The 25,279-nt window shown below is 38.3% G+C and overlaps 1 protein-coding gene across 1 annotated transcript in view; it reads left to right on the top strand.

The window, feature by feature from the left end:
- The first annotated feature begins 3,984 nt into the window (after nucleotides 1–3,984).
- Stam (signal transducing adaptor molecule) overlaps nucleotides 3,985–25,279 on the top strand; it is a 52,200-nt gene continuing 30,905 nt past the window's right edge. The window contains exons 1-2 of the mRNA XM_048460670.3: nucleotides 3,985–4,208; nucleotides 14,417–14,501. Of these exons, the coding sequence (XP_048316627.3) occupies nucleotides 4,169–4,208; nucleotides 14,417–14,501 (125 nt within the window). The 5' untranslated portion in view covers nucleotides 3,985–4,168. The remainder of the gene's footprint in view (nucleotides 4,209–14,416; nucleotides 14,502–25,279) is intronic.

The following is a 25,279-nucleotide window of genomic DNA, read 5'->3' as shown; positions in this document are numbered from 1 at the left end:
CATGGAACAACTAACTATAAGAGCCCATACATATAGATAAACAATTCAAAATATAATGCTTACATAAACATAGAGGTTACAATATTGTGGTAGAATTTACACCCTCCCACAATTTTCTAAAAGCCATTTCACCAAAAGGTGAGTTTTGTTCTCTGTTCTTGAATATAGACACTGTGACTTCAGTGGGGCATAACTGAAGTGATGCTGTCCCCATTTCCTGGTCCACATCTGAAGGAATTGGTAGCTTTCTCCTCCTGTCTCCTGGAATATTCTGACTTATATTCATCCAATATGCTGGGAGAAGCCAAGCAGACACATAGCAAGTTCTGTGCAGTTGGTGAGGCTGACAGCCCCAAATGACTCAGCCGAATTCCAGCATCTATTGCCAGATACACACTGAGCAAGTTCTCTAAATATTGAAAATGTGCTGTAGCCATCCTAGGCATTTGCACTGCTCCTGTCGATGCTGTATGGCGGAGAGGGAAGCTGTCCCTGCTGAAGTCTGACCAAAGTTGATTTGGAAGCAAAAGAACTCATTGTTTTTAAGAGACTACATTTAGATGGTGTTGTGAAGCAATCAATACCTGGAACAAATATTACACCACTGAGTGCTGTGATAGAAGTGACCACTCAATTAACAAAAATTTATTATGCAGTATTAACTGGCCAGGTAACGAGTTAGGAAAGGCTTTTGTCAGTGAGATCTAAGTGAAGATTCGGAGAAGGTCCAGAGATTTCTAAATAGAACAAGAGGGTAAAAGTTGTTTGCTTCAGGTCATGGAAGGTATGGGACATCTGGACAGCTGTGGTAGTCTGGAAAACACTAACGTCCATGAAGACACAGGGTGATCAGGCCAGTTCATTAAGGGCTTAATCAAGATTAGCTATTCCTCCCTTGGAGCTCCTCCCACTCTTAAATGTTCTTTCTTCCCTTTTCTTAATACATCTATATTTGTTCTACTTTAAAAATGTGGATTAATTTTAAGGCAGGGGACTCTTTACACACCCACAATCAGCCAATGACTTAATTATTTAAGGACTCTCTTCTTGATGTGTATCCTATATTTCTAGCATATAGATACCTCAAATCTATAAGAAGCTAATACTTATCGAATGATTGGCTGACTGAAGAATTATATAAGGACTGTAAGGAAATGATAACACATTCATATATTAGTAAAACCACCCTGGCTGTATTAGAGAGGACAGTTTACAGATCAGTTGGTTAAGTTTATTAACCAGGAAAATATAACAACAGAAATTTTTCCGAGAGCAGCTTCATTTTACTCACAGGTATCTTTGTTTTTAATATAGAATAGTTCTAAAAGTCCAACAGAATAAAGGAATAAAACATTTCAAAATTAACCATGAAATTTATTAAACACATCACAGAAGCGTGCAATCAAGTCTTTAAAATGTCTTTTTTGGGTATTAAAAATAAAACTAGCAATTTCAATATTTTAGATAATATGACAAGCTAACCTCAAAACACCAATTCATGCCACCTTTTATAACTGGCTTTTCTTGTACAAACAACATTCTTATTTTTAAAACCTCTACTTTATAACCTATTACGTCACAAAGATCCCTAATAGCTAGCGTCACTCCTTTAGGTCAGAACACATGGTTAATGTTATCAATACTAACATACGTCATTCCCAACACTCACATATTGATGATTAAAGCTTGAATAGTAGCTTTTCATTAGCAACACAACAATTCAGTTTCATTTATGGAGCATGAGGCATGTCCAAATATATTTTCATAACCATCTGGCTCTGAAACAGAGCAGTTATGATAAAGTACCTAAGGCGTAGTCCCGTCATTGTAAGTGGGTAAGCTGACACCTAATTCTGTCAGCCCAGTGATCAAGAGCAGGCCTACTAACAGCCAATGCTCTGCTTCCCATACAATAGTAGAAAGAAAGACTTTTCACTTGTCATAATGACATACAAGCATCTGATTATTGGCCTTTCAGAATGTTAAAAGAATGGTGGCTTTAACACATGAAATTTGCCATATTGTAACACCTGCCCACCCCTTTTGAAAGAAAAAAATAAAATTCATGAACAACAACAACAAAAATTCAGGGTGGTATTGTCCAAAAATAACCATGTCACTCATATTTTCGTTGAGACTGTTAAAAATTGCCAGAATTTATTTCACATGTATTTGTAGACTTTTTTCAGCGCTAAGCACTGAACTCAGGACCTCCTGTATTCTAGACAAGTACTGCATCAATGAGCCTCATCCTGAGCCATTCTTTACAATCTTTTAAAATTTATTTACTCAGATGTCTATCTATGCAAGTACAGATCTTTAGTGTTACTTTCAATGGCTAAATAATTTTCATATCACGGACACTCTGATTTATTTGAGCAAAACAATCCTAACTAGTGATTGCACTTGAGTGCTTACTACATGCTAGGCAATATTAGTGGGGATTTAATTCCACTAATTTTTTCAGTCCTCGATAGTTTCTTATTATTTGTTTCTTATAAATGAGGAAACAGACACAAAGAGATGAGTTTGTTCAATCTCTTCAATGTCGGACACTTTAGTGGTTATCAGTGCTTTGATATTATATCTGTCAATTCAGTCATTAATATCTTGGTCCATGTTTTTTTTTTATTAAATTATAAAAGTTTCCATTTCAGCCCCTCCTCCCATTGGTTCATGTTTTTAAAGAATTTTTTTATGTAAGTTCTTAACATCAGAATTGTTGGGACCAAAGGCATATTTTCCAAAGCTCCTTATATACATTCCGCTGTTTCTCTTAGGAATAGTGTGAATTCGTACCTCACCCAGAAACTTTACAGTCCCCACTCCTTGGATTCTTTTATCTTTGGTTTGCTTGTTTGAGACAGGGTTTCTCTGTGTAGCTGTGACTGTCCTGGAACATGCTCGGTAGATCAGGCTGACTCAAACTCAGAGATGTTTTGCCTCTGCCTCTTTAGTGGAGTGCACCACCACCGCTCAGGGGATTCTATTCTCTTTAAATGACAACATTAACCACTAGTTTAATTTTCTCGTCTCTTCAAAATTGGACTGCATTTTTCTTGTACTGTCATGCCAATCCTGTTGTTGACATGTAACTGTTTATAAGCTACATTTGTATGTTCTTATTTGGACATACTTTACATAATTTCCCTGTATATGCAAGACGAGCTCTCTAATTTTATGTAATATTTCCAAGAGATGATCCTTAATATTTCCACATGATTTAGAGGGTGGTGTGTGTGTGATACACATGTACAAACTAGAGCACCAAATCAATATTTTAAGTTGCAAGAATCAACGTCTGGTTCCATTTTTCGTCTTGTTTTTTCCTGTTGTTGGGTGTGTGTGGTTATCTCGGGCTGCGAAGGACTAATCTTCCAGTCACTGCAGCGGCTCAGTGACTGCACGTTTAGTCAGTCGGTGCCGACACCCAGAAAGCTTCCCTCTGATGTCAGGCTGGGGAAGGAGCCAGCATTAGTTGCCTCAGCCTCTCCGGAGGCTGCGCGCCTTGACACTCCCCTCCAAGGGATTCCAGCCAGTTCCACCAGCTCACATGACTCCATCCCAGCAACTTCCTAGTCCCCTCACACCGAACATTTTACTCGGATAGCCCGAAGTACCGTCTGACCTTCTAGAGGGATTACTATATGACAACAACCCACCGAATGAACTCACGGAATTAAAATCAAGGCTGCGCTAGACCCCAAACCGAACCCTCTTTCTTTCTCAGTCTCTAATTCACTCCAGAGGTGCTTAGTCGGCCTCGGTGCGCCTGAAGGACCTCGTCCTCCCGAGACGCCCGAGCAATGGAAAAACCCAGAACATAGCCGCTAATCCCACGGACCTGTGGGAGGTCATCAGAGGAAGCAGTGGAGGAGGCTCCTCGCGTGGGTCTCGGCGGAAAGGCAGGGTTCTTGTTCGAGCTGGAACAGGCAGCGCTCAGGTCGCCTGGATTCCCGACACGCCCCGCGCGGGGGCCTGCGCCGCTTCTCCGCTGTTGCCGCCGCCGCCTCTGTTGCTGGGGTGGGAGAGAGGAGGGGCCGAGAGGACCCTGGACCGCTCGTCCCCGTGTCTGTGTTTGTACCTGAGCGGCCTCCTTTCTCTGTCGTGCGTTAACGGCCGCGGTGTCGAGGGGCAGCCCCTGGGGACACCTCGGCACGCAGCGGACATGCCTCTCTTTGCCACCAATCCTTTCGACCAGGATGTTGGTAAGTGTTTTCCCCGTCGTCCGACCGTTCCCCGCCAGGCTGCGAGCCCACGCCGCCCCCCCCCCCCCACGCGTTACCCCCGGGCTGCAAGGCCAAGGAGCCCACGTTCTTCTCTCCGGAGCCGGGAGAGAGTTGAGGACTTTGACGCATCCTCTTGGAAAGAAATGGGACAGAGAACCTCCGTAGTGGGCCTCGGCACGGGACTGGGGGGGGGGGGGCTTCGAAGGAATTGCTTAAGGGATTTGGGGTAGAGGGTTGCCTCGGGAGGAGCAGCCGTTGAAGCCATCTGCCGCTGGGGCTCGGGTTCAGGAGATGAGTGAAGGGCTGGGGCGTATCTTGGCTTGAGCAGATTGCTTATAAGCCCTATCGCCAAAGTATTTGCCTGGCCCAATGGAAAGCTCCGGGAACTGGCAAAATGCTTTAGGTCAGGTTACTTAGGTTTTTTATTTATTATTATTATTTTAATCGCTCTTATAACGGTCCCTAGAGGAGAGCGGCCTGGATATGGGTAGATTGAAATATTGAGAGAGATGAAGATGGACCACTTGGCAACAACTGAAACGCCTTGGGATGCCTTCTTCCTCAGACTGGACCTCTCTACCTTGGGGAAATGTGGAAGAGGATTTTGCATCTAGGAAGGGTCTGAAATGTTGAATTTTTGTTGTTTTCTGAATTATTGGTATTAGATATCAATCATATCAGTTTAGCAGACTACCTGTCTCGTTCTGGCCTTAAGGTCGTAATGGAATTTGAATTTCTTGAAAGAGAATTTTGGGGTGACTTGAGTTCAAGTAGAACTACGCTGGCAACAGTGTAGAAGGCAAACCCAACACCACAATCCCACAAAACTTGTTTAGCCATCACTATAGTAAAAGGATGTAAGGATAACTTGTGAGAGTTGCTTTATGAGTTTGGTTTTTTCAGAGGTGAATTTTAAATTTTGCACTTTGAACTCTTTATAGCATCTCACTGGAAATCAGATTACTGCCACTTCCTGCTTGGTCCATGGTGATTTCAATGAATGTCCCGAATCTGAGCAGTGGATGGAACGCTAGAAATCATCAATAATGCTAAATAAGTAATGAATTGGAAAGTTGTGTTTGCTAAGCGCTTAGCACCCATTCTTACAGAACACAGTGTTCACTGACTTAAGACACCGAACTATGAAGACCATCACATGACTGCTCGTTGGCCTCCTTACAACTTAACTACATCAGTGTCCAGGACAAATGCTTAAAATGAAACATACTTGGTGCTTCTGTTCCCAGTACATATATATCTAGTATTTATTTAGTTTTTTGTTTTTTGAGACAGGTTTCTTCCAGGGGCTGGGAGGTCTGCGCCTGGCCTAATGGACCTAGTTGTAATGGCATCTTGCTTCCTACTGATTTGTATTTACCAATTCCAAATGTCAAGTTCTTCATTTTTTTTTAAAATTAAGGTCTTAAATTTTTCCATAGATTTTTAGGTCACCAAACTAGAAGTTTTCTGCTTAGCTTTTTAGTCTCTCTCTCTCTCTCTCTCTCTCTCTCTCTCTCTCTCCCTCTGTGTGTGTGTGTGTGTGTGTGTGTGTATGTGTGTATTTTTTCCCCCTTATCTAATGTTTAGCAACCTGGACTCAGTATAAAACCTGCTCCATTGACACTTTGTTCTCTTAGAGCCTTAGGAGGCTTATTTGGAGTGATTTGCTTCAATTCAAGTTTCAGGTTAGCTGTTCAGGAGTAGTGTGTGGTTTTGAGGTAGTTGGTTGGATATTCTATACTTTTGTTTCCTTGCCTTTAAATAAAGAGTATAAGAATTATAATGTTTCTTAGCTTACAGGGTTGGTATAACTAAGTCAGTGTTTTAAAAGCACATAGAAAAGTCTCTGTTTTTTTGTAATTTTGAAGTGAGATTTTTAAAACAAAAAAAAAAAAGTTACTCTCTTAGCTTTAAACACGTCGTGAGCCCAGTGACTCACAAGTTTAAATAGTCTTGCTATGTATTGGAGGTTTGGATATCCATCTACTCGTTATTTCCAATGGATTTTGATAGGAGTCTACAAACAAGCGTGTCAGAAACTTGTTTCCCTCTAGCTTCTCATTCTGGCATCCTAGCCCATCTCAGTGGATTGAGTCATTGATATTTCCTGTTAGTCAGTTCTGATGTCTCAGAGTCATCCTTGATTCTTTCCCATTCCATTCTGTCAGTAAGGTCTTTTGGCTCTACTTAACGTCCATCCACAATCTTGTTACCTCAGTATTGCCCTACTCAACCATCTCAGCCGCTTTTAGACAGAGACTGTGGCTGGGACTCTGGGGTAGGATTTCTTGTTACTCTTTTGTTCCTCCAATAAGGTCTCATTTATAAGTCATTAGTCTTTAAAAAGTACTAGATAAGGTCACCCACCTGTTCAGAAATCTCTGGTAATTTTCTATTTATCCACATAAAGAGAGAGACGATTGTGTTCCTTGGACTGACTGTCATGTCAGGCTTCTTGGATCTGAGCATTCCAAGCATTCCTTCCTCTAGCTTCATAGGCCATTTTCTCTGCTTATGTTATTTAAAGTTGTGATGTCCATCACATCATTTTGGGGCTCTATTCAAAATTCATGTTCTGAGAGAGGCTTTCCTCATTGCCGTCTCTTAAAGAATCTGTCATTTTCTACTCCCTGCTGTTTGTTCGTTTTCTTGATAAGTTCATCAATTGATGGTCTTGAGTGGTATAAACTTCATAAAGATGAGAACTTTTCCTGGAACATACTAAACACATAATTTATCTGATAATTAATCAGTAATTAATGAATTACTGATAATTTTCTAGATTGTTAGTTTGGTGTTCCATTACCACTTAAAAATCAGTCTATTAGAAAACTGAGCTTACCTTTCCGTGTTGTTCTTTTCATTCCTTGATTGGTTTATAATGCTCCATTTATCTTGACTTTTAAAATATAGAAGTGCTGGCCTCTTCCCTCCCTTCAGTGCTGGAGATTCAACCAAGGTCTTGCAAGTATCAAGGAAGCACACTTCTTCTTACCTATACCTTGCAGTTCCTGGCCTTGTTATTTTGAGATGGGGGATCTCGCTGTATCCCAGGTTTGCCTTGAACTTGAGATGCTCCTACCTCTGCCTCCGAAGTCCTGAGGTGGCAGGTGTGCAACAGTAGCCTAGTGCTGATAAGAAATGTCTTTGAATCATTCATTTGTTTCTGCTAAATGCTGCTTTTCATTTTTTAGTAATAATTTAGTAGTCAGGTATGATGGTCCACTCCTTTAATTCCAGCTCTCAGGAGGCAGAGGCAGGTGGATCTCTTTTGATCAGAGGACAGCCTGATCTACTTAGTGAGTTCCAGGCCAGACGAAGGTATATAACAAGACCTTGTCTAAATAAAAATAAATAAGTTAATTATTTTTTTAAAAAAAGTAATCATTCTTAGTCAAACTCTGTTTGACCAGTTCACATCCTGCATATTGTTAATAGCTCTACATACTTTTTTTTCTATTTCGCTTAGTCCAGTCAGCATCATGAGTCACAGTCAGATTAATTTTTGTCTTAAACCAGATTTGGGAGATACCTGTTCAGGCTGACTGAGTCTTTTTGGGATACAAAACAGTGAGGACCCATCCTACAGAGCTTTAGATACTCAACATTTATCTGTGAGGCTTTCTTAACATTTGTTTGATACTTAGGCTGAGAGCATGGGTTTTTTAACATTTAAAATAGAGCTGATTATTTTTTAAAAACATGTAGAGTGTATTTTGGATGCCTGAATAATTGCAGGTAGATTTGAAACAGTTCTATCCTGGTCAGAACAAAAGCAGTTTATAGTTGCATCCTAAACAGCCAGCATAGTTATTACAGTTGCACCAGCTTTTGCATATTTTCTTTCTTACAAGCTCCTTTTATATTGGTAGGAAAGAATTCTTTTTCTAGCAACCCATATTTGATTATATTTTTGCTTGTTCAGTGTTTCTTGGATCAATACAAATACTTCTTCTGATGTGTTACATTGTAGTGTAACTATGTCTTATTATTTCAGCTTTTTCCAAAGTGGTCTGTATAACAGCCAGTCTGGATTCATTATTATGCTTTTCTGTTTGTATTACTTTATGCTTTATCGCTTAAATAGAAAGAAAGGAGGTCTTTCTATTTCTTTTTAGTTTCTAAATATATCCAACCTTTTTGATTTTTTTTTCTTTCTTCACCACCATTCTTTACTTTCAAATTGTTTTGTTCTTTATAATTTCTGTGACACCTTCCCTATCACATGTTAGGTGTGTATCTGCTAATTTTGTTTGTCATTGTAGTTGTAAGGCACTTCAAATATGACCTAGAATGGGATTGAAATCCATTTTATTATCTTGAATATTTACTGAAATTTTATAGTCTTCTATAAAATCAACTTATCAGTGATGTAGAGGTGAGATAGGTGATCCTATTTCTGAGACTGTACTGTGGTCTATATTCTTGTATCAAGACAGATAAAACTGGGCGTGGTGGTGTTTATTGGTCTTCTTATCATTTAGATGGCTGAGAAAGGAGGATTATGCATTCAGGGCCAGCCTGGACTCTATAGTGAATTTAAGGGTTGCGTAGACTATGTAGCAGACCCTGTCTTAAAAAGGAATTCAATTAAGACAGATTATCCAGAGATACACATAACAAATTGATATGATCATAGTTTTTATTTTTATTTTTTTAACATGGGAGCTATCTGATTTAAGTCTCAGACATCTGGCATGTTCTGTTCTGTTCATTTTATGCGTAAATTTGATGTTTGCAGAGCTATGTAAAAAAGTTATTGGACAGAAAGGCTGTGAGCTAATGGTAATGGCCTGAGTAGAAAAAGCTACCAAGACCCACCCGTTGATGATTCTGCTCTGTGCTGTAGTGGTTGTTCCTCCTGAGTGTAAAGCAGGGCACCTCTGGAATGAGGGGCTTAATTGTTTCTTCTTAGTGGCCAGCTCCTAGACAGAGGAAGATTAGAGAAATCCTAGTTTTTACTGCTGACTGTGGAAAGAATGGCTTTTAGTTGCTATAACACACCCTTGCAAAGAATAATTCTAGTTTTATGTCTTTGGTTATGGGAGAATGTAGGACAGGACAGAACAGGAAGACAAGAGGGAAAAAAAGCTTCATATGAGGCCTTTACTTTGAGATACTACTTTCTGAGCCAGTGAAATTAAAATGCTTTGAAAATTGTGTATTCTTACATAGGAATTAATAAGTTGCTTTTGCTATTTTACTTATTAAAAGATTGTACAATGGTATTGTAGCTTGAATATGCCCCTTAGGTTCATGAGCTGGAAGCTTGGTGCCCACTGTGGCAATGTTGAGAGGTGATGGGATCCTTAAAAGGTGGAACTTAGTAGGAAATAGTTAGGTTATTGGGAGTACCAAACCATTGGAAGAGTTTATTGTAGTTCGTATGGAACCTGGACTAGTTCCTATAAGAACAAGCTGCTGTATTTATAGTTTTTAAAGTGAGCCTGTTCTCTAAAATCCCATGGCCTCCTGTTTTATGTAATTGTGTGACTGTTGTGTTAAAATGTACTTTGAGGTCTTTATTAAAGGCTGTACTGATGGGTCTGCTAGAGCAGCCAGTCTGAGATATTTTGTCGTAACAACCGAAACCTGATGGTATAGACAGTGAGGCATAAGTATTGCACGTACTAGTACTGTGTGTTAATGCCTTTCTTGCTAGGTGTTTATTCTAGTTGCCCAGTGCTGGAGAGTAACTTTGTAAGCTATGCTATGTTCCTGACAGCTGTGATATCAATTATTTTGTAAGCCCGCAAAGTATTTTATGCTATTAAACTTTCCAACACCTATAGCTCTCAGTAGTATGTCAAATAGAGAATTTTCTTGAATTAGCAGGGCACTGAGGAGGAGAAGGAAGCAGGGGTTTCATTGTTAACATGATTATGATAAGCTACTACAAATAAGAATATTGGTATGGGTTGATTAGTCTCAGGCTAAAAAAATTAAACTTGTTATTGAAGGTCATAATGACATTACTTTATCACTGTGTCCTAGACAAGCCTAACTGCTCTGTGTTTCTGTGCAGCTTTGACCATTGTACATAGTTTCTGTTACTAAATTGCTTTGTTCGTCTTTCTTTTTCCCAGTTGTTTGTGTTTTCCTTAATCTTTCATGTTAGAAGATTATTCCAGCTGTTAATTTTTGGCCAAGTGCCCCTGGTTAGTACTTGGGAAAAAAATTGAACACACATTGGAAGTGCCGATAACAGAGTTAGATTTCTTTGATCTTGACCTTCATCAAGGGTTTTCTGGTGGTTTGTTACTAGACACTTTCCTCAACCCTCTGTGTTTTGTTTTTAGTATCCGTCTTCCATAATTGAGCAGAGCACATAAAGAAGTCTTCTAAGCATGTCTCAGAAGGTGATAGTCTTGATGTTTAATCAGCCTTGCACAATTAGTACAGCTCTCTCTTGGTCAAAGCATATACATTTTTTAAACATTGTTGGATTCAGTTTCTTCACATTTTGCTGGGAGTTTTTGCATTTATAATTATGGAAAGGATTTATTCATAGTTTTTAAGTTAACAGTATTGCCTGACTTGAGTATTAACGGTAACACTGGAAGTGTTGATAAGATAGGAGGCATTCTCCCTGCTTCTGTCTTTTGCAAATGATTGTGGAGAATTGCTGTAATTTTTCCTTAAATGTTTTGCAGAATTCGCTTATAAATTCAATTGGGCTGATACTTTGTGGTTTGAAAGATTAGTAACTTTCTTGGTTTAATTTCCTTAATAGATAGCCTTTTGGATTATCTGTTTTCTTACCTGGGCATATACCTTGAAACAAGTTGGCTTGCTTCATCCAAGGATCAAATTAGTGGGCATAGAGTTTGTAATATTTATTTTGTAATATTCATGAAATTCTTTCTGATTCCTAGTATACCTTGTATTTTTTTTCCAGTTAACTTCCCTAGATGTATATTGTTTGCTGATCTTCAACAGTTGTAGTAATGTTTGTAAAACTTGCTTTTCTGTTTTGTCAGCTTGCTTTGTATTTCATTTGTTTGGAGGCTGTCTTAGTCATTGTTCTATTGCTGTGAGATGCAGTACCAAGGCAATTCTTATAAAAGAAAGCATTTAATTGGGGGCTTGCTTACAACTTTAGAGGGATTTTCATTCCTAGAACCTCATGAACCAGGTGTGGTGATGCACTGGTAACCCCAGCGCTGAGAAGTAGAGAAAAGCAGATCAGAAGTTCAGGGTCATCCTCGCTACATTGTGAGTCCAAGGCAGCTTGGGCTACATGAGATCATATCTGAAAATAAAAACCTTAAAACAAGAACAAACAACAACAGTAACAAGACATAATAATAATAATAATTAAAAAACAACCAAATTAGGGCCAGTGAGATAGCTTAGTGGTAATGGTGTTTGCATGACTTGAGTTTGATCTCAAGTATCTACATGGTGTTAGCATAGAACTGACTCTGTAAATTGTCCTCTGATTTCTCATATACATATGTGTGCACATAAACACATAAACAAATTAATAAAAAGAAGTGTATTTAAGAATTTTTTTTAGTTATTGCTTACTTCATTAATTCTTTAGTGGCCTGAAAGTAAACACTATATGGTTTGCATTTATAGTACTTTTCTTAGTGTATATTATGGTTTGGATGCAGTCTATATTGGTGAATTTGCACATGGACTAGAGAAGAGTGTGTCTTCTATTATTGCAAAAAGTAGTTCATTGATGTTAGGGTGAATGGCCCTAGAGACCCATTTACCTCTGTCTCCTCAGTATTGTCCTGGAACTAGCTCTGTAGAAGAGACTGGCCTTAAACTTACAGAAATCCACCTTTGTCTCCTGAGTGCTGGGATTAAAGGTTTACACTACCACTGCCTGGCTATTATCATTATTATTATTATTATTATTATTATTATTTAAGTGTATATACTGGGGATCAAACTCAAGTTCTCATGAATGCATGTCAAACAACTTTATTGACTGAGAAATTTCATTAACCTCTTGTCTATGATTTTCATGTTTAATATCCATTTTTATTCTTTCCTAGAATTTTTATCTGGTTGCACTGTCTGTGGTTCTTGTAGACAGTTCTTGCATATTAGTCATAGTTTCAAAATTCTTAACTCCAGTATTCTGTCGTCTATCAGTCAGAAGCTTGATTTGTTTTTCAGATTGCTTTTGTCTTTTAGTTTGATTTGTAAATTTTTGCTAAAATTCTAACATTGTTTACTGGAGAATAGGAACCCATGCTAGTTCTTTAGTGGCTTTTACATAGGCGTGAGCAATGTATCAGAGAGGCGTGGCAACATGGTGATTACATTGATGAGCCTGTGCCTCTGGACCATGAACTTCACAAATGCTTGCTAGTGTTTCCCCATCATGTAAGGCAGTGTGACTAGGGTGAACTGTAGTTGAGTGCTCCTCTTCCTTCAGGTGAAAAGCTTGAGGAAGGTAGAGTTGGGATGTTTCCTACCTCAAGTGAATTTATCTCTGGTTAAACTAATTTGGTTACATGATAAAATGTAGACCCTAATTATTCAAAGAAGAGGCTGTAATAAGAACCGAGTTCTCTGGGGTCTTTGAAAATTGTTTCATTTTTCCTCCTGACATTTCTTTTGTACATTCACTTTGCACCTAGTGTAATTCTTACAGCAAAAGCTTATTTTGTGTGTGGTTCCTCGTGATTTCACCCCTGGAGTTTAAACTTGGGTACTTGTCCTCACTGAGCTCTTCCAGCCTGTCACTTAGGTTTGGGTCCTCCCCCTTGTCATTGGTTCCTATGGAGATGACTGTGCTAGGTTGAAATTTTTTCCTTTTGCTTCTCTGTGTAGTTTTTGGGTCAATATTTGGTGGTAGATTCCCTTCTGTGAGGGATCTAAAAAGAGTTAGATTTTCAATGTATTCAGCTTTTTGTTTGTTGGGTTGGAGAGATGATATCGTTTCTCCTTACATGCTGAACCAAGAATTAATACTTACTTTATTTTTATGCCGTCTCTACTATTCTCATGTCTACTAGTCCAGAAAGCCTTGTTTGATCTCCAGAAAGCAAACATTCATTCTTTGTTCCATGAGAAGATGTAGTTGCTAGGAACCTTGAGTAAGGAAGGCAGTTAGTGACCAGACTCCATTTCAAAAGGCTGCTATTCATTCTTCTTTTTAAATGATCTTTTCTCTTTTTGCATACCTATCCCAGTTCTAGTCATTCCTCTTAAAGCTTTATTTTTTTCTCTTGAGACAGGGTCTTACCTATCTGACGGCCTGGTACTTCCTGTGTAGACCAGGCTGACTTCGAATGCAGAAATCACCTACATCTGCCTGCTAAGTGTTGGGATTAAAACTGGCATTCATTCCTTTTAAATCTTTGCTCACGTTCATTTCTAGAGCTTCTTGATGTTGCCAGTTTTTGAACTTGTAACGCAGTAGTATAAACCAGCCTTGTTCTTCAGACTTTATTATTCCTATTTTGATTCTCCTTTTTTGTGTCTTCTTCATAGGTTACCCTGTATATCTGTATTTCTAGAATATGTTTGCTGCCAAAAGCTTGCTATGTTTATATTGCCCTTGTTTTTAAAAATTAATCTCCTGCCTCTGTTAATGTCTTTAATATATCAAGTTTTAAATTTAGTTTTACTGCGTGTGTGTATGCATGTACATGTGTGCACAGGGCAAATTTCAAGAGTCACTTCTCTCTTTCCAGTGTAGAATCCAGACATTAAACTCAAGTGTGGCATGTGCTTCGCCCATTGAGCTATCTTATCTTATAGGAAAAATAGTAAAAACTTGATTTTTTTTTTTTTTGGAACCTTCTTTCCTCTCCATTTTGACAAAGCCAAATCAACAAATGTAGCTAAATAACTTAATTACATGAAGTATTTTCATAGAGATGAGTGCTTAGTCCCTGTCCCTTTCATTGCCAAGTAAAGCTAAAACTTTTTTGAAAATGTATTTCTTTACTTTGTCTGTTTGCAGGTAGGTATAGATTGGAATGGAGAAAAATCAATGGCTTACATATGATGCCAAAAGCAAATGAAGTGTGAATAGGGAAGATTGTGATAGATTGAACTTGCCTTTTTGAAAGCTGGACATCGAAGTCTGATTAATCATAGTGCTGGCAATTGTTTGGGTTTGGTGTTGAGACTTGATTAAATTTGATGATTTGAATGTGATAATATGTTATAAAAATTTTACATTAATGTTTCTGTAATTCTTTTATAATCTACAGAGAAAGCAACTAGTGAGATGAATACTGCTGAGGACTGGGGCCTCATCTTGGATATTTGTGATAAGGTTGGCCAATCTCGCACTGGGTGAGTTTCAAACATTCAAGAGTTTTTGTTCATCCTTCTAATAATTAAGACAAATTAGAAAAGCAAAGCATATCACAATTCTGAATTAGTTTAAAAGGATTTGAAGACTTGTCCTATTAGTTTACCTTATTGTGGTTAGAATGCAAAATTACCCCTCTTAGTCTCCTATGTTTGAAATTTGGTCTCCAGAAGGTGGTGCTGTGTGGGACTCTTGTAGAACCTCTAGGTGGAACCCTGTTGGAGGAATGAGTCACTGGGAATGTGCCTTCAGGGATTATCGTGGCCCTGCATCCTGTGCCCTCTGCTTCCTGAAGTCAGATATGATCAGCTGCCTCTTGTTTCTTTCATTATGTCTTCCATGAAGTCAGATATGATCAGCTGCCTCTTGTTTCTTTCATTATGTCTTCCACACCAAAGTGAACAATAGCCTTTCTCAAACTGTAACCAAAATAAGCCCTTAAATTGCTTCTGGTGTGGAAATGGTTTTGGCCATGAGAAAAGCAACATGTATGTAACAACTAGACAACTTTGAGGAATGAGTTCTCTCCATCCACCTTTACATGGGTTTCTGGGACTGAACTTAGTTCCTTAGGTTTGCATGACAACACTTTTACCCATTGAGCTGTCTTCCTAGCCCTCTACTTCTTTCATCTTTATCTTTATATTACTGTATTAAGACTGTGTCTGCTGGGCAGTGGTGGTGCACACTTTTAATCCCTTCATTCAGCCCCCGGCAGATGAATACTGCTGAGGACTGGGGCCTCATCCTTGATATTTGTGATAAGATTACCCAATCTTATCACAAAACAAACAAGAACAAAACAGAGACAAAAACAAATCTTATTTGTATATTTTAGTAATTTATGTAGTAAATTTGTTTAGTGCATTTGTAGATTGAATTGTTTGCTTTTTTTCTGTATAGAGGAAAGAAACAGGTAACTCAGTGGTTGAAAGCATGGACCCTGAAAGGACTCTGGGTTCAGATTCTGGTTCTGTCAAAGTACTTGGCACTTGGTTAAGTGTACACCTTTGATTAAAGTCCTATCTGGTGTTTGTCCACTTAGGACTGGATACCAAACAAGATTGGTCTGGTGTATTTTAAAAGTACAGCTTTATCTACTGTCAGCAGTTATGAAGTCTGTTCTTCTCACTGTTTTTCATTTTTTTCTTTACTTTAGTGTTCTTTTTTTCTGTAAGTTCCTTTTAAAAAATTTGGCCAAGTGTCTAAAATCACAAACACACATTTTCTTTCATTACTAGAAATGTTTCCTATTTTTCTAGTTAAAAATCAACGTGAAATTTTGTGTGGTGTCTAATGATGGAGAAATTATGTCATTTTTTTCATTGTATTAACATTGTACCAGCCATATTCATTATACATTTTTTCTTATATATCTGAAATTTACTAATTTCTTTAGCTGTAAGAAAGTTTTTATCTGCATTTTCTTTTATTCAGCACCAGTAGTTTAGGTACATGCTATTTAAAAAAAAAATCCACATGTTTTTCCCCCAGGGTATACTTAGCATTTGAGTTATTGTTTGGGAATTTGAATTCGTTATATTAAATCTAGGAATTTATTTAGGAAATAATTCCATCTTACTCAGGAATGGTTTTCTTACTCATCTGCTCTTATTCATTTGTGATTTTTCTCCTCCCTTCTTCCCCTTCTTTTTTTCCTCCTCCACTCCCCAAAGAATTGCTGGTCTCTAGTTCTTCTAAGCCAGTGGTTTTCAACCTTCCTAATGCTGCACCCCTTTAATACAGTTCTTCATGGTGTGGTGACCCCGACCATCAAATTATTTTCATTGCTACTTCACAACTGTAATTTTGCTGCCATTAAGAATCATAATGTAAATAGCCGCTATTCATAATATCTACTGTCCGACCCCCAAAGGGATCATGACTCACAGGTGGAGGACCACTGTAAACCATCATTATTTTCTAAGCATTTATTTGCTTACATTCATGAGGCATCTTGCTAGAGCCCTTACTAATGGTTTGGAAATCTAAATAGTAATGGAGGAACTGTTTTGATATTATTGAGGTTTAAAAGTCATGTGTGATATCTTCCCTGGCTCAAGTAAGACTTTTTTAGGAACCAGAGTTAATGGCCCATCCTTGTAATCCCAGTACTCAGTAGGCAGAGGCAGAAAGATTGATGGGCATTCATAGCTAGATTGTGCTACATAAAGAACTCTGGGTCTGCCTGGCTTGCACAATGATAAATGAATGAGTGAATGAATGTATGTGTATATGTTTTGTATTTATGTACATACATGTGTTTCTGCTTTATTGCAGTATCTCAATATTTTCATTACAGAAAATGAAAAGCATAGAGTGCCATTCAGACTTCGCTGGCCCTAAGGCAGTTTTGCTTTTTCTTAAGATATTTATTTATTATGTATACAATATTCTGTCTGTGTGTCTGCCTACAGGCCAGAAGAGGGCATCAGATCTCATTTCAGATGGCTGTGAGCCACCATGTGGTTGCTGGGAATTGAACTCAGGACCTTTGGAAGAGCAGGCAATGCTCTTAACCGCTGAGCCATCTCTCCAGCCCTGGCAGTTTTGCTTTTATGGGATACTTTCTCCATTTAAAAAAAAAAAAATAAATGCAGCATTTTATCATTGAATTGTTATGAAGAAATTTTCATATGTTTAGCCATTTTAATATAAGGATTCTTCTTTTTAAATCCTTAAAAGATTTTTAACATTTTTGTGTGCCTCTAGAATTACTGTGAGCCAGAGATGCCATGTGTCTACAAGACCAAAGGATTAGCATTATAGGAATATTATAGGTTCCCAGATCAAGTCTGTAATAGAAAACTGTTAAGCTTCTTTTTAAAATGAGAGTTTGATTTGTGTGTTGTTTATACTTATGTGAGGTATGTGCCTGCTCACACGCAGAGCCAGAGAATGATGTCAGGTGTCCTGCTCTCTCACTGTCGTATTCTGTTGCCACAGTGTCTTTCATAGCAGGTGCTCCTAGCTGCTGGGCTAGCCCTCTCTCCCATTAAGTTTTTTCAAGAGAGCAGTGAGCTCAAATACAGTGTGGCCTTGTGCTCTTCATCCTCCTGCCTTCCTCCTCAACCTCAAGTCCTGGGCTTGTCAACACATATCAGCACACCTGTCTACCAGAGAAAGAGTGATCAATCTCACTTCCATCCCATTTCTTATACTCATCTTCTGTAGGTAAAAAGATTTTAGTCTATATTTTTCATTGTATCTTTACAGAAATATGATTGTATGTTCTCCGCTCATATATAATAAGGCATTGTATACACTGTTTTGTAAATGCTGCTTTGTACTTAGTACACAATACCTTAATATAGCCAGTCACTCTTAGAAATGTATTTTTCTAATGTTTATTAGTATTGGATTAAATAGAAACATAATTTAACATCAATTTTAGTTATAAACAATATTTTAAAAAGTTCAATCACTGATTAATAATCTTTAGTATTTTTATCAGCCTTGAAAAACTACTCATGTTCTCCCTACTTAGATAGGTTATGTGGCTTTTATAAAGATAAGACCAAACTATTTGATTGTATTAAACATAAAATCTGATGATTTGAAAAATACTTCAAATTTCTCAAGATACTCACATGTTTTTCAGTGTGCAGTCCCAGTCTGTGAGTCAGTGGTGAAGAATGCCAGCTAGGTCATATGATGAACTAAACAGCCTTTGTTTAGAAGTCAAATGAAATTTCAGAATGACATCAGTTTTCTTTAAAATGTCTTCTTAAATAGCTTCTTCTGTGTTAGTTTTATTAGTTGTTCATGTAATAGATGTGGAGGTTGGAATTTGTCTTAATTGGGGTTTCTGTTGTTCTGATAAAACACAGTGACCAAAAGCAGCTCTGGGAAGAATGGGTTTATTTTGCTATCACCTCCACATCACAGTCTGCCACTGAAAAAAGTCAGGGCAGGAATTCAAACAGGGATGGAACCTGGAGGCAGGAAGTGAGGCAGATGTCATGGAGGACTGCTGCTTGCTGGCTTGCTTTCTTTCAATATGCAGGACCATGTGCTCAGAGGTGACCCCAATGACAGTAATCTGGGCCTTCCCATATTAATCGTCAATTAAAAAAAAATGTGTGCTTGCTTTGGCAGCACATAATACTAAAATTGGAGCGATACAAAGAAGAAAATGCACCACAGGCTTTCTCAGAGACCAGTCTGATGGTGACATTGCAGTGAGGCTCCTTCTTCTCCAGTGACTCTAGCTTGTGTCAAGTGGTCATAAAAATTGGAGAACACAGTATTGATTATTCACATTAGTTGAAGTTGTATAGTTGATTCTGGATTAATTGGTGCTGTTTTGTTTGTTAATTATTTCCCTTTAGTTAATAGAGAAATTGGAAAACATGATGTCATTTTTTTTTTTTAGTTGGTTAAGGATATACTTATCTGTTAAGTCAATCTTAACATTTCTGAAACAGAATGAAAAGGTAAAATATTAGCCATTTTAGCTGATATTTTGTGAGAAATAAAAATGTAAATTCTTGCAAATTTATTAATATATTGAGTAAATGCCTAGGTACTTGAATGTGTTCCTAAACATAGGCTGTATTTAACTTTGTAAGAAGTCATCACACCGTCTCTAGTCACTGTATTGTTTCATCTTTTACATTGAGGTCTTTGGTCATTTATTGCAGTATTTATGAAGCACTATGAGGAATTGTTCTAACTTTACCTTTCTCCATTCAGCATCCACAGTGCAGATAGTTTCCGAACACAGCAGTACCATTACTGAATAATCCTATTTTATATCCTTCTGATTTAAAATACTACCTTCCTATAGTATATTCAATCTGTGTTTAGGTATATTTTTAAGTCTTTTCTTTTGTCTCATTGATACTGTGTGTGCTATGTGTGTATTACTTATGGATTTAATTGTAAAGCTTTGTGGTATGTTTTAATACTTGTTAAGACTAGTATTCTTCATTGCTTTCTTTGCTTAATTTTTAAAATTTTTAAAATTTTAATTAAAATATAATTGCATCATTTTCTCCTTTCCCTTTTCTTCTTCCAACCCCTGTCATGTTCCCAAATTGTGGTCTATTTTTCTTTCATTGTTGTTGTTTTACATGCGCACACATAAAAACTGCTTACTGTTTAATGTTTCTTGTATGTATATGATTTCATGTCTGACCACTAGTTTTTGGATAACCAGCTAAGGGACCCTTCCCTGGGGAAGACTAATTCTCCCCCTCTCTAACATTTAATATTCTTTAGTTGCCTGTAGAATGCAATTAGGAAATATGCTGGTCTAGTAAAACAGTGAGAGTAGGGTCATCATCTCATGACCCTAGGTAGTTGGCTGGGTTTCCAGTAATAAGCATCACTTTCCTATTCAGTGAGACTTAAAATCCAATTTAAGAGAGCTTTTGGCTTCCATTCTGAGTGGTGCTATTATACTTTTAGGATATCTTGTCATGTTTGGTTTGGTTATTGTTGTGGTTAATAGAAATAACAGCTGGGTGGGACTATTGATTGCTTCCCTCCCTTGGCAGTTTACATAGAAACTTCTGGCACTTTGAAAATTGTTCCTTAAGGAGGTGGTATTTAGGTAAGATCCAGGTTGAATCTTCCAGGTCCTGTGTTCATAGAACATGGTATCTTCAGTAATAATAGGGACTTGCCTTCAGCCTCTGGGAGGCAACCAAAGGCAACTACAGTATTACACTGTATCCTGTATTGTTTTAGGAATCTCGTGGACTTCCCTTACTCAATAACTCAAAGGGAGGTTTCTCATGCTGGGTGGTGGGGTTTTGTTAGATGGTCCATGGCACATTGTTAGCTTAAGTCTCATAACTTCATTTAAGACACACACACACACACACACACACACACACACACACACAAATATAAATGTTTCCTTAAGATGTTTTCAAATTTATCCTTCCTTCCTCCCTTTCCTGCATTTGTTTTCTTCTCTCCCCGATTAAAGCCTTCCTTCCCACCCCATTTCATATCACTTGTATTTTGTTCCTCGCTCTGTTTTTCGCTCTTCTCTCCTGTCCCCATGTACAGTTTAGAATTGGCTTGATTACTTTAAAGGCAAAACTTTCCCCCATGCTTATTCATTAAATTTGTTCTTTGATCATTTCTTGCATGTATATAATGTATTCTGATTACTCTCACCTTCACATCCCTACACCTCATTTTGTCCTTTGTTTGAATATTCTGTTTTGTACAAGACTCTCTGGATGTCCATGACATTGAAAGTATTCATTAGCCTAGTGATTCACCAGTGGGTACAAAACTTAAGACAGTGACTCTGTCTCATATAATCTTATCAATAGCCTACAGATCATCAGTAAGGGCATAGTCCCCTGATTGTCTCCTCTACTCACAACAGACTGTTAAGAGGGCTTGTCTTATACAGGTCCAATGCAAGTAACTGTATCTGCTGGGAGATCATAATTTCATTCATCAATAGAGAACGAGAAATGAATTGTTAAGGACTGAGTCTCTCATCCATTTCTTACTCTTGGCATGTTGAGTCTCTCGCATTCACCACTGTTTACTGAAAAGATAGGCTTCCCTCTTTAGGGATGAGAGTAGCCTCTAAGGGTAAGAATATAAATATTTAGAAGGCAGGTTAACTTTATGTCTATTTAGCTTAAATTAACATCAGTAGTAATTTCCCTCATAGAACCTATGACTTCCCAAGGCATGGATTTTCTCTTCTGTGGAGTGGACCTCAGATCCAATCAGAAGTGGTTGGTTAACTCCACATGACAGTTGTGCCACTATTGCCCAAGAGATTAGTGTTGTAGTAAGTGGAGTTCACTGTTGAGTAGGATTGTTGGTCCTTCTTTTTGTTTTTTCTTTCTTCAGTAGCCTGTATAGTCCCCTCCTGCAGTTTAAAAGCTAGCTATCAGGAAGCTTTCCAGCTCAGTTTTAGCTTGATTTCTTTGTATCTTGCAACCAAACTGTATAATGTCTTAAACAATAAATCTTGTTCTGGCGGGCAACCAGGTGGAAAGGCAGGAGACTGTATTGTTTTGGGGCCTCTGAAATCTCATATGAGATTTCCTACACTTAGCACTAGGATTTTGGTTCTGTCTTACTATACAGGGCATCATCTTCAAACATTTTTATTATTATTATTTTTAATTAGATCAGAAGATTTTAGGTTATCATATGGCCCTTTCATACCGCTGTATTTTTTTATCTGTTCTGTCCCCATGTTCTCTCCACCTCTTCCCCTTCCCTTCCTCTTTTAACCCTTTCTGCCTCCACTAATCCCCTTCTGTACTTTATTTTTACCTGTGTTCTGCAGCCCTTCTTCTAAGGTTCTCTTTCGACCCCTACCCCTGACCTCTTTTAGTTTTGTGGCTTCTACAAGTACTCCAAGTTAAACAGAAAAAACAAGAGAATATGTGACATCTGTCTTTCTGGGTTTGTGTTACCTCACTCAATACTCCCGCCCACTCATTTCATCCATTTACCTGAAAAATTCAAAATTTAAGTTTTCTTTTCAGCTGAATAGAATTTCATTGAGTGTATGTAGCACATTTTCCTATTCATCAAGATGGGTGTCTAGCTGCTGCCATTCCCTGTCTTGACTACAGGATAGAGGTGAATGTGGATGAGCAAGTAATAGGACATAGATTACTTTGGGTATATGCCCAAGAGTGGTATGGATGAGTTGTGGTAATTTTATTCAAGTTTTTTGAGAACCCTCCAGGTTGTTTTCCGAAGTGTTACGCTGTTCACTTTTCTGCCAACAGTGTAAAGGGTACTCTGTGCTGCACAGGCATTTGTTGCCATTATTCTTGGTGATGGCTATTCTGACTGGGGTGAAAAGAAATTTTAAAGTAGTTATAATCTGCATTTCCTTCATTGCCAGGGATATGAAGTGTTTAGTAGCCATATGTATTTCTCCTCTTGAGAACTCTGTTTAGTTCTATACCCCATTTTTAATTGACTTGTTTGTTGTCTTGATGTTTAGCTTTTCTAATTCTTACATAATCTAGTTATTAATCCTGTGTCAGATGTATAACTGGCAAATATTTTTTCCCATTCAGTGGTAAACCCAGTCTCATGTCCTTTGCATTGTTGCTTTCACAGCCTCTCTTGAGTTGACACCCCTTACTACCCGTGCCTTACCTTGATATTCATTCCACGTTCCTGGCATCTCTGACTTCCTAGGATCTGCATTGTATTGCACCATTTATGTCCCACTGTCAAAGATTCATAAATTACAGTCTTGGCCACTGTAGGAATCTTGACCTTTTCCCTGGCTTCCCAGGCATTTCTTTGAACTCTGGAGGAAAGCTTTTGTGATCATATAACTGACTTTGTGTGTCTGCAAAACCAGCCAAGGGCTTCTCCCAGCTTAAAGAGTCTTTGGGTCCCCTTGGTCACACCATAGAGGGCCTTGATGATGTTTCCTGGGCTATTCTCTGAGTAGGATACCCTAGAACTATCTCTCTTTCTTGTTTTTGTTTTTTAAGACAGGGTTTCTCTGTGTTAACAGCCCTTACTGTCTTGGAACTCCCTCTGTAGACCTGGCTGGCCTCAAACTCACAGAGATCCACCTTCCTCTGCCTCCCACATGCTGGGATTAAAGGTGTGCACCAACATCACCCTGCAAGCTCTCTTCTTAAAACAGAGTCAAATGGAAGGTGTGGTGTACCTCCTCCTTCAGAGTCCTTCAAGTATCTTTCCTACTGTACTGATGTAGAGTATTTGACTTACTTTTAATAGTTTTTATCTCTTCAGCAACGAGTTTCCTGGCCCCAACTTATCAACAGTTCCTTTCTGGGTAAACTGCAAACTTTCCAGGCCTTTCTGTTGTGTTTTCCACTGTGATTCTATGTACAGTTAGCTAAAAGCAGCTAGCAGTAATCATGTTACAGCCTAAATGGTGTCTTGGTTTGAAATACAAGCAGATTAAGTACTCTACTTTGAAGTTCACAAATTCTCAGGACAAGAATAAATATAGGCAAGTTCTTTGCCAGAATGTAACAAAAATGACCTCTGACTCAATTCCCTGTAGAATCCTTAGCTCTTGTTTGAAGCCTCTTGTGTACTGCCTTTACTGTCTATATTCTGTTGGTAGTCCGCACCTCTATCTGAATTTCCCATTGAGCTCTGCTTCCAGCACTGTAGAACTCTCTAACTTGTATTGCCAAATGTTGTAGTTTGAAAGAAAATGACCCCCAAAGCAGGTGGTGCTATAGGGAGATTTGGCTTTGTTTTAGTAGGTGTGGTCTTGTTGGAGGAAGTGTGTCACTGTGAGGTCTTTTTTGCTTAAGCTTTTCTTGGTGTTTCAGTTGATTTCCTGTTGCCTGCAAGATGTTGGACTCTCAGCTATTACTGTAGCACCACATTTGCCTGCACACCGCCGAGGTCCGGTCATGATGATAATGTACTGAACCACTGAAACTGTGAGCCATCCCAACTTAATGTTTTCTTTTACACGAGTTGCCATTGTTGTGGTGTCCCATCACAACAATAGAAACCTAACTAAGACACCAGGTTTTGTTCTGTTCTGAAGACTTCTGAATCATATCGTCAGGAAATTCATAGCAACAGCCCTACTTCTGGTATCAGTTAGAAGGCTAACTTAAGAGAGGAAAGCTTTATCTTGTTTCATAACTTCATAAGTTTCAGTCCATTATTGTAGAGGCAGAATGAAGCTGCTTACATTGTAGCAGATTGAAAAATATGATTTATTTTAGTTTTTTAAATTATATAATTCATGTGTGTTCGGTTTGTGTTTGTGCGCATGTACATGAGGTGTATTGTGTGCATGCATGTGGAGTCCAGTGATTGTTGTCAGGCATCTTCTCTAGTCATTCTCTACCTTATTTTCTAGACAAGGTCATTACTGAACCCAGATTCACCAATTTTGCTCTATGGTCATTGAGCTCAGGTCCTCATGAACATATGGCAAGCACTCTGGAGTAAATATCTCAGGTTCTAGGATTCTTCTTAATGTAGTACCTCTCCTCCATTCTCTGATTTCTAATTTTTTTGTTACTGTTTTTTTTTTAATTTATTTCTTCTTGATTGGGTGAAATCACTCTGTTCTTAGAATGACCTTTCTTGTGCTGTCTTCTGGAAACTGTGTATAAGTAACAAGTGTGTACTAAAATGTGGAAGTATCCAGAGGGAGAAAAGTTGAGATTAATTTGTGGTTTATCTGACTTGGTTCCTTTTTTGTGGATTATTATTCATTCCTGCCTGGCCTGATGTCCCTAAATACCTCAGTATATAGTTAGTTTGCAGTTGTCATTGGGTCAAACTTAGGGCATGCTAGATACTCTGACACTGACCCCCATGTATGTCCATTTATTTTTAATTTACTGTAGTTTTATTTGTTTTAAAAATAAAAGATTGAGAGATAGCAATGAGGCCTAGACATAGAATAGAAAGTAAACATAAATGTAGACTGGGGATGTATCCTGGTGATTGAGTGCTTCCCTAGATTATAGAAGTCCTGCAGTCAGCCTCCAGCATTTCAGAAAAAGAAAACAAAGGCCAGCTGATGGAGGAGGGTCATCTATGTGTTGCTTTCATTGGTTAATAAAGAAACTGCCTCGGCCTTTGCTAGGACAGCAGCTTAGATAGACAGAGTAGACAGAACAGAATTCTGGGAGAAAGATGCAGAGTAAGGCAGAGGCAGAGAGCTGCCCGCCATGAAGCTGCCAGGTCAAACATGCTGAATCTTTCCAGGTATCCTGTTCTATTTACTCCACCCACCTGTGTTCTGACCTATCAGGCCAAGCAGTTTCTTTATTAATTAACCAATGAA

The sequence above is a fragment of the Myodes glareolus genome, chromosome 14 (assembly GCF_982192425.1).
Source record: "Myodes glareolus chromosome 14, mMyoGla1.1, whole genome shotgun sequence".
Taxonomy (NCBI): Eukaryota; Metazoa; Chordata; class Mammalia; order Rodentia; family Cricetidae; genus Myodes; species Myodes glareolus.
This window is presented reverse-complemented; position numbering and strand designations above follow the sequence as displayed.